The 10,131-nt window shown below is 34.1% G+C and overlaps 1 protein-coding gene across 1 annotated transcript; it reads right to left on the bottom strand.

The window, feature by feature from the left end:
• Positions 1-4,916: 4,916 nt before the first annotated feature.
• LOC126592842 (uncharacterized) lies at positions 4,917-7,417 on the bottom strand. The gene is made up of 4 exons (XM_050258624.1): positions 6,944-7,417; positions 6,648-6,733; positions 6,054-6,124; positions 4,917-5,881 (listed from the first exon to the last, which is right to left on the bottom strand). Exons 1-4 carry the CDS (start codon positions 7,238-7,240, stop codon positions 5,139-5,141), a joined length of 1,197 nt encoding a protein of 398 aa, XP_050114581.1. The 5' UTR covers positions 7,241-7,417; the 3' UTR covers positions 4,917-5,138.
• Positions 7,418-10,131: the final 2,714 nt, after the last annotated feature.

Genomic DNA, 10,131 nt, shown 5'->3' with positions numbered 1-10,131 from the left:
CAAGACCTACCGTAAAACAATAGGTTCACCAACTTCCTATTAGAATACAGCAAAGTATGTTGGTTGTACAAAATAGTTTTTCTTAAACTTTTGCCATGGAGAACATTTCTGTTAAGCTAAATATTACATTGAATCTCACTCATTTGAAAATCGGTCTTTGTATCTTCTGTTCTTGTCTATAACTCTTTGTGGATTTTTTTTTTTTTTGCTAGGGTTCTGGATAATGGGGTCTCCATCCTTAAAGAGATTTTTCAATGTGACCGTCACACGAGGTGGTACACCACGTGTCCCTACATAAATGGTGAATTATGCGTGTTAAAAGATTAATAACTTAAAAATTAAAATGTTCCACCACTTGCATAAAAACACGTGATGTATCATTTGTATTCTCGTCACAACTAAAAATTTCTTTCATCCTTGGCGCAAGAATCTCTTTTGCCGCAAGAATCTCTTTTGCCACGTACATCTAGTAGTGGTCCATTTACGCATGCATGCTTACCATGTGTGTGTCATATTTTTTTAGGGTAATTTTGCTTTATTACTCTCAAATTTTACAAAATTTTGCACCTTACTATATTTATAGTTTTGTCATCTTACTTTCATACCTAAAGTTTTTTTTTACCACTTGTATACTTCCATTAGCTTTTCAGTCATATAAAGTTTATATGAATAATTTTATAGAAGTGCGATAACTTGTACCTTTCATGTCTGAATATATATGTCCTACAAAAGTAGTTTAAGACACCACCACCACGGAATTAAGGGTTTCATTCGTATATAATGTGTGCTACCAAACTTTTCTACAACACTTGGGACCTCTTTTCTGTATTGATGTTGACTAAAGTTTAGTGAAACATATATTATATGATGCGCTCTCTATTGTTGCTAAATTTCTTTTGATTTTTCACTTTCATCTAAAAATTATGAATTGTTAAGGGAGACACAAATATACAGACAGTTAACTTGCATGCGGGGGAAGCTATAGACTCAAACGTTTAAAATTTAAATAAATACTATGGGAAAACACTAAAATATAAATAAATACATGTGGTTTAAAAGATATTGCAAGTATATATAGAGTTGACTTTTATTATGGGGAGTGGGGGTGGGGGAACTTTTTTGGGATTTAAAAAAAAAAACTCGTGATACTATTCACTTTAACTAAAAATTATATTTTTACACTAAAAAATCAAATCTGATACTATTCACTTTACCCTTTATTTTGTCCTTATCATTAAAACTCAAAGTTTTTAAGTCATTTTCATTAGTTGTCATAATTTTTTTATACAACAATGAACAATGTCATGCTCATGCATCGGGTCTTTCAACCATTGGATGTGATGGACTTGCTTTTTTGTTTTTAGGTATAGAATGATAATTAACGTTAGATCTGTAACGTATGTTGTAGGGGTGAGCATTGAGTGAGTTGTTTGAGTTAGACTAATCCTTTAGCTAACCCAAAGAAAATTAGCAACCTTACCCACCCAAATCATTCTTAGACAGGTTGGATTGGCCGGGTTTCACAGGGTAAAACGGATTGGTTTCTTTCTTGTTCCTAATATGAGTATGAAAGACAATAATTAAATTGATGTTAAACTAAGCCTCAATCATGTGAATTTGATGTTGTTATACAATGTTACTAATACATAAATTTCAAGTATTCAAATCAAGCATCAATAAACTAGTGCATTTAAAATTTACTAAATTTCATGTATAAATCTATTAATGTACATATATATGTTAAATAATTAAATGGCATTCGGGTGGTTTGATTTTAATCGGGTGAATAATACTTCAGTTCAGCCCAATTCAACCCATCTATTAAACGAGGATCGAATTTTTACCCAAAAATAAAATGTTAAAGTTTAAAACTCAACCCAACCCATATCGGATGGGTTGGTCAGTAGATCTACTAAAATGTCCACCCCTAAATATGTAGAGTAGAAAGAATCTAATGAGTTCCATTAAAGTTTTCCTCGTTGCCCAAAAAGGATTTAATTAAAAACATTCTCCATGCTAGCAAGAAAAGCTCCACCCGATATATTTTCACTTCAGCAAACAGTAGCATAAATAAGTTCAAATAATGTGGTTGAAACTGAAAAAGATATCGCAGCTAGCACTTCTTTAAAATTCAAAGTTTTTAAGTCATTTTCATTAGTTTCTAATTTTTTTTTATACAACAATGAACAATGTCATGCTCATGCATCGGGTCTTTCAACCATTGGATGTGATTGACTTACTTTTCTGTCTCAGGTATAGAATGATAATTAGCGTTAGATTTGTAACGTATGTTGTAGGGGTGAGCATTGAGTGAGTTGTTTGAGTTAGACTAATCCTTTAGCTAACCCAATAAACTCTGGTTGGAGTTGTTCAAATTCATTGTCATTCAAGAAAATTAGCAACCTTACCCACCCAAATCATTCTTAGGGCTGGTTTGGTATTACTGTGCTTTGAAAAAAAGCTGCTGTGAGAATAAGCGGCTGTGAAATAAATCAGCAGAGTGTTTGGTAAACTTTTTTGTAAAAGTGCTTTTGAAAAAAAAAGCAGTCTGATAGTGAGTCTTTTCATTAAAGGAGCATTGTAGCTCGTGTGCTTTGAAAAAAAGCCAGTTTTCCAAAGTTGCAAATAGCAGCTTCAGCTTTTTCCTTTGATTTCAGCTTATTCTCACAGCAGCTTCCAAAATAAGCCATTTTTTTCCAATTTACCAAACACCTAAAACCCTCACAGCTTTTTTTCATGGGTGCTTTTTTTTTTAAGCACATCACTCCCAAACCACCCCTTAGACAAGTTGGATTGGCTAGGTTTCACAGGGTAAAACTAATTGGTTTCTTTCTTGTTCCTAATATGAGTATGAAAGACAATAATTAAAATGACGTTAAACTAGGCCTAAATCATGTGAATTTGATGTTGTTATACAATGTTACTAATACATAAATTTCAAGTATTCAAATCAAGCATTAATAAACTAGTGCATTTAAAATTTACTAAATTTCATATATAAATCTATTAATGTACATATAAATGTTAAATAATTAAATGGCATTTGGGTGGTTCGATTTTAATCGGGTGAATAATACTTCAGTTCAACCCATCTATTAAACGAGGATCGAATTTTTACCCAAAAATAAAATGTTAAAGTTTAAAACTCAAACCAACCCATATCGGATGGGTTGGCCAGTAGATCTACTAAAATGTCCACCCCTAAATATGTAGAGTAGAAAGAATCTAATGAGTTCCATTAAAGTTTTCCTCGTTGCCCAAAAAGGATTTAATTAAAAACATTCTCCATGCTAGCAAGAAAAGCTCCACCCAATATATTTTCACTTCAGCAAACAGTAGCATAAATAAGTTCAAATAATGTGGTTGAAACTGAAAAAGATATCACAGCTAGCACTTCTTACCTTTGCACAAATATTGACCATTTTTTTTTTTTTTTGCACAAATACGTACGATTAATTAGCATATATAGAGTCCCAACTTAATTAACACAGGGCATCAAACTATGAAATATTTGCTTAAATTGGATAAAATTATCCTAATCCTTTACTAGTATTAATCCCCGACATAAAATGCGATGGGAGGTAATCTTTCTGTTAACGTTAACTAAGTTTAATTGTAAGACTTTTCTTTTGTCAATTAATTATAAGACTTTATTATGATTATATTAGTCAACCTTACGAGTCTAAGGGTGATGATCCATGTCTGAATAAGCAACCTCTTCAATAATTTTTTTTGGGTGAGCAATAATAATTGTCACTTGCATGCTTATGAAAATACTACCTAGGCAACAAAAAAGAAAAACGAAAAGCAATGGCTAAACTGGTGTGTGGTTTTCGTGTGTCTTGAAATAATTGTGGGGATTTAAATAGATCTCAATAAGTTTTCGTGGACACAATACACGATCGACTCAAGCTTTTACATGAAAATTTAAAATAAATTGAGGACTGAAATATGATAATAGTTTTAAACTCTCCTCTTCTCCTTAATAATAACAAATTTATAAAAAATTAAAATTAAAAAAAAAGCCTTAGGGCTTAACAATTACATGGTAAATATTTCTTTGAGTTTTGTATTACCTAATCAAAGCTTAATGAAGACTTGACCTAACTGTTCTTAATCCACAAATCATTCCTACTAATGACCAAATTTACTTTGAATATGTTCATGAATTAATTCGAGATATAAACAAACGAGTGTCTACATCATTCCTCTCATAATGAATTCTTCATATATATAGTAATTTATGTGAACTTGTGAAAAGCGTTTGTGTGTGTGTGTATTAGTCGTTATTTGAACATAAATTATGTTATTTATGTGGCTTGTTATTAATTATTTAGAAAAGAAACTTGATTTTAAAATCTCTATATAAAAGAGAATAATGTAAAACCGACATACTTTTTAATATAGTTAGGTCTCACATATAATAGTAGAATTTAAGGAGAATTATTGTTTAAAAAGTTGGTGTGTTATATACCATCTGATTAATATCCACAACTGATAAAACAATCATGTTCAATTGAGATATATAGACAACTATAAAATAAAATACAGTATACTTAAGCTTGGGGTAGATGGTACATCATGTGTTTTTATGCAAGTAGTGAAAAATTTTAATTTTTAAGTTATTAACTTTTTAACACACATAACCCACTATTTATATAGCGACACGTGGTGTACCACCTCGTGTGATGGTCTGGAAAATCTTTCGGAAAAGAACACAGTAACAACTGGGTCTCTGTCCTCTCCTGAGGTAGTTCCTACATTCTATATAAAATTCTTAGTTAAAGTATAGTTTATGCCAATATATTAAAAATTAAATAGACCCGATCGCATGTACTTGTTTAATATAAAACCCATCACCCACGAAACAAAAGCACTAATTAAAACACAAAGATTAAAAAAGATGAGGACGACAATGATAAATCCAACACTTTATCCAGCATCTGTTTATATAGATAAGAATCTCTCACATATTGCAAGTTGAAGCTAGTTGCACCAAGTTCACACTTCTAAATTAATTAACCTCAAATACTCTCTGTCTCTGTCTCTCTCTCTCTCTCTCTCTCTCTCTCTCTCTCTCTCTCTCTGAGTTACAACGAATAAAATCCCCCATTCATTTGCCCACATATCCTTTTGACCTACTTGTTATTATCCTCATCCTCATCAGCCACTACTGAAATTGCACTACTATTTGTTTGACCTAGCAAGCTGCTCATGGATCGGGCTTTAACAATCCCAACCTTCATCCGCTTCTTTGTAACCAGCAATGGCTTCTTCTCTTCCTCTTCACCTTCATTTCCTTTACCTTCACCGATATCACGATCATCCAGCAGCAGAACAGCTTTGGTGTCTTCTTTCAGCGGCGGTGACTCCAAGGATAATATTCTAGATACTGATAATTGCTTAAACTCAGTCTCAGTGGAAGCAGCTCTAGTAATAGTAGAAGTGGTAGTAGTACTAGTTGCCACTGCCGTCGACCGGCTTCTAACACTATTCATGCTCCTCAACCTACCCTTGCCCAAGTGATGCTCGCAAAGAGAGTACCCAACAAGTGTTTGTTGGAAACACCTCCATCCTCTTCCATTAACGCGACTGCACCGCGACCCCTCCATGAGTGCACCTCCTCTTGCCCTCTTTCTTGTTGCACTAACACCACTATTGACTCTATTATCATCACTGACATGATCGTCTTGCTTCTGACGATCATCTTCACCTTGTTGCTGTCGAGGTACATTTTTCTTGTTCGTCTTTGTTTTCATTGATTTCTTGTCTTTCTGATCATCCATTATCGTCTGTCTGATATTATTCGCTCCTCTCTCGAAGCTCCCTCTTCGCTTCTTCAATGGAAACGCTCTCTCTCCTTGAAAACAACTCCCAGCAGCTATACATATACATATACATACATAGACGAATGCAAACCACCAACAGTCACAATATGAATACCAATAATTGATACAATGCAAGCAAGAAATGGTAGAGACTTAAATTTTCTTGAATAATTTGTGTATAATATATATATATATATATATATGGAAATAATATGAATATTTCACCTGGGTGAGAAGAACTAGACGACCCCGAAGCAAACCCGATTAATGTTTCTGCAACCAATATGCTTTCCTCCCTAAAAGAAACAACCACACCCAGAAGATCGATGGACCAACAACCACACACGATACGTAGATCAAATTCTAGTCCAGGTGAAAAAAAGGAAAAAGTAACCCAGAAAATAAGAAGTGCAACATGTATATATATAGTTAGAGTTTACGGTGTCGGGGACCATATTATATTAACCTATGCTAACGTGCACCGCATGGGCACATTTGTTAGGCCAAATATAAGGAGGAAGGAAATAAAACAAAATAAATAAAAAGGAGCAGCTAGCTAAAGGATTAGATTAGATGGGAACGTATTGGTGGCTAGCCAAAGCTGATATAAAAACAGTATTTCCACTTACACTAAAATATTTTCTTCTCTTTTTCACTCCTTTTATTTTTACTTTTAATAAGGTGGGTAGGTAAATAAATCAAGTCTCCTTTCTATTGACCTTTTTTACTACAAGAAATTTCATGAAAGATGAGAAGGGATTACATGAAATATTGAAAGAATTGATAACTTTATTTATTTTCTCCATCTATCTTAGTTACCTGATTTCATCATCCTCATTTCCCTTCTGATCTCCTCCCTCTCTTGATTCTCTCTCATCTTCTTCCCCTTTCAATATCAATGGCTCCTGCAAAATTACACCAGGTATTATATGTATTATATATGTATATACATATATGTGGCCTTGTATTGAAACCCCAATGATGGGTGCAAATTGAAAGAACCATGAAATTAATCAACACAAACAAAAGTGCACCACCATGTAATTAACAAAAAAAAAAAAAAAAAAAAAACCCAACAAAAGGGTTGTGAGTTGTGAGCATTAAATTTCACTAACCAAACCACAATCTTGCTTGTTCTCCTTGTGCTTATTATCTCCAGCAGCATCAACAAAACCCCAACCTTTGCCTGCTCGTCCGATCGGCGAGACGCGTTGATCGGACGGCTGAGAATGGGGATGGCCCACATGGGCAGTATTCTGTACTGGGTTGGAGGGATTTGGAGGATCATGGCGGTGGTTGAGTTGCACCACGGGTGGTGGTGAGTAGTTGAGGTCGTGGAGGAGGGGATCTGATAAAGGCACCGGAGAAAGAGACGACAGAGGGAAGGGCACCTGTCGTTTCCGGATCCTCATCGGTATTTTTTCGGATAAGGAGATATTATTATTTGAGTTTTCTCAGGCCAGATTCTGATGCTTTCAATCACACAAAAACACAGAGAAAAGATGTAGTTCTAGAGAGAGAAAGTTAGAGAGAGAGCGGGGGTGCAAGAAAACCCAAAACCATGTAAAAAACTACTCCAAGAGAGAGAAAGTATCGAACTTTTATTTGTTGCACCAAAGAGAGGAGGGGGAGGGAGAGAGGTGGCACGTGTGGGACAGTCAAATGGAAGGGGTGGAGAGTGGAGGAGGGGCTGCACACGTGTGGGACAGGCTGAGCAGGTAGCCGGTAAAGGAGAGGAGCGAGGGGGACAGGGTACGGACGATTACTGCCAGGGTGGAAGGGGGAGGACGAAGAGAATACAAAATGATGGGAGTGGGTAGTTTTATCGTGTATACTTTTAAGAACGCATTGGTGGGTCCCATGTACCCTTGATGCCTTTCTCCTAATCTATAAAGTTCGAAGATTCGGACCATTGAAATTTGATCCAACAGCTTCAAACAGAAATTTACTTTAAAAGTTATAATAATTTTAACAATTAGATCAAATTTTAATGGTCATGATCTCCGAACTTTGTGGATTAGAAGGAAGAGATCCGGAAATGCTTCATTTCCTTTTAGATGCAACAACGACCCAGATCAGATGCCTTTCTTTGATTTTTCTTCTAATTTTTATTTTGAAATGTTAAGGAAACTCTCTCAAATATTAAATTATTTATTATTTTTTTGTTATTTTACAGTTTAACGTTAATTTTTGTGTCAATATTATAAAATATTTTACAAAAAAAAATAACAAAAGTCCATAAAAAGTCTCTTCAACATTTTTCTTTATTTTTTTTCGAAGAAATTGAGGAAAAAGGGAAAACTAGTTTCCTAACTCTCCCCACCACTTTCCTCTATCCAGTATCCACCATATATTCTTATTTGGTGCAATTTGTGACAGTAAAAAGAAGAGCATACGGAAGATGGGGATTTTCAAATTTTATGAAGAACGATGTATCAACAAAAGATCACGATAGCGTTATTCTCGCGTTGTGCAAGTTGCTTTTGTTTCTTTTTTGGATTTTTTATAGTACCCCGAAATATATAATATTATAGGTGTTTAACCGCTAAATATTTGTTTAAAGATACAAAAATCAAAGTCTAACCGGTAAAACGCCATATATTTTCTTCTAATTTTTATGGGTATGAAGAAATTTGAAACGTTTTTTGTGGTAGTGTTTCCAAGGCTGAAGAACAATGCATCCACAAGCTCTTTTGCTCATGTGCAAAGTTTTGTTCCTGGTTTCAGATGTGGACAGTGGCTACCTGCCTTGCGTAGACGTTGAGTGCATTTGGTGTAGTCATTAGTCTACTTCTACGAGGACAGCAACCCACTATGCTTCCAAGATCAATATTGGGATTGGAACCGAAATCGCATGCCAATTTTTTTATAAGCCTAATCACATACCTTAATCACATTAATTAGGAGGAAACAAAAAGATAATTACTTGGGTTAAAACTTGAATCATTACCCACCACATGACGATGTTTACACTAAATGGATGTTAAGAATTGGCTAAGTCTCACAATGAGCATAATATGGTTCAAATTCATTTTTGACAAGAATTGAACCTAATACGTAGTATTAAATGGCTGATCATCCACATATTTATTATATACAATAACTTAATTTCTCGTAATATATATTTGTAATAGAATGTATAAAATGCATATTGATTTGGTGTTGGATTTCCCCTTTCTATCGCTATTGACAGAGAGAAAAAACTAACTAGATGTATTTATGTTCTATTAATTCATAGGTGAGAGATATACCTTACATATGGGTTTTTGTCTTCACTTAGTCACAACAACAAATTAATTTTTGGACTTTTGCAAGTGTTTTCCACATACAAGTCTTTGATAACGTCATGCTTTAGAAAAAGAAAAAAAAAAAAAACACTTCAGATCAATAATTTAGAAGAAAAAAGTCTTACGGGCTTTGTAATGAAGGAATTGTACCAGAAGAATTTCATAACTAATAATCAATTAAGAGCATGACATGTGAATAAAATGAGGAGTACTTCTTTTTTCTTCGATTAAGTTTTTGAAGCGTTTTGTAAAAAAACATTAATAGTTTTACGATGTCTTTTGTAATTACTATTCTTGAGGAAGATTACAGAAACAAAAGATTTATTTTTAGGTTGTTTTTGTGGAGTTTTGAAATGTAGTTTTCATGATTTTCTCATTGCATCATAATTAATGTATTTGTAACTGTTCTATATTTCTTGGTCTCATTTCTTATTCACTTCAACTCCCATTTGAAGGAGAAGAACCGAAAATATAAGGTGAAGAACAAACTTTGAAGCACACTCTTTGGGCTTATTATCCACTTAATTGTTGAATACCAGGCCCTTAAAACCTCCACATAGCCCAATATACGATCCAATAACATCACCTCTGTGTCCATGTGAGATCCATGGTTGCACCAATGAAGTCCAGTAAGCTAATAATTGGTTGACCAAAAAAAAAAAAAGGAAAACCTTATTTTAAGGGTTGCTGTACTAACAGCTCACTTATTGTTGAATTTAATCTATATACTTAATACACTCCATATTTGTTTTTTCACTTAAAAATCTTTTCTTTTTTTTGAATTAATGATTTTTTCTACACTAAGTGGTGGAGAAGTGGGCTAAGCCTCAAAATGAGTTTGCAATAATGTGGTTCTCATTCGGCTATGATAAGAATCGAACCTAAGACCTCTCACTTACAAGTGAAGAGGAATACCACTAGACTATTGTTTGTACCATACTTGACCAATCCCGAAACTACTGAGCACCGATCAACGTTATACCCTCAAGAACCCAAAAGCGTTTCCCTCCAACCAG

This window comes from Malus sylvestris, chromosome 12, assembly GCF_916048215.2.
Source record: "Malus sylvestris chromosome 12, drMalSylv7.2, whole genome shotgun sequence".
In the NCBI taxonomy this organism is placed as follows: domain Eukaryota; kingdom Viridiplantae; phylum Streptophyta; class Magnoliopsida; order Rosales; family Rosaceae; genus Malus; species Malus sylvestris.
This window is presented reverse-complemented; position numbering and strand designations above follow the sequence as displayed.

Excerpts from the sequence above, each read along its gene's own strand:
- LOC126592842 (XM_050258624.1), bottom strand. The coding sequence starts at position 7,240 with ATGAGGATCCGGAAACGACAGGTGCCCTTCCCTCTGTCGTCTCTTTCT. Across the intron at positions 6,734-6,943 it reads ACAAGCAAGATTGTGGTTTG|GAGCCATTGATATTGAAAGG; the intron begins GTTAGTGAAATT and ends GTAATTTTGCAG. Across the intron at positions 5,882-6,053 it reads GTCTAGTTCTTCTCACCCAG|CTGCTGGGAGTTGTTTTCAA; the intron begins GTGAAATATTCA and ends GTATATGTATAG.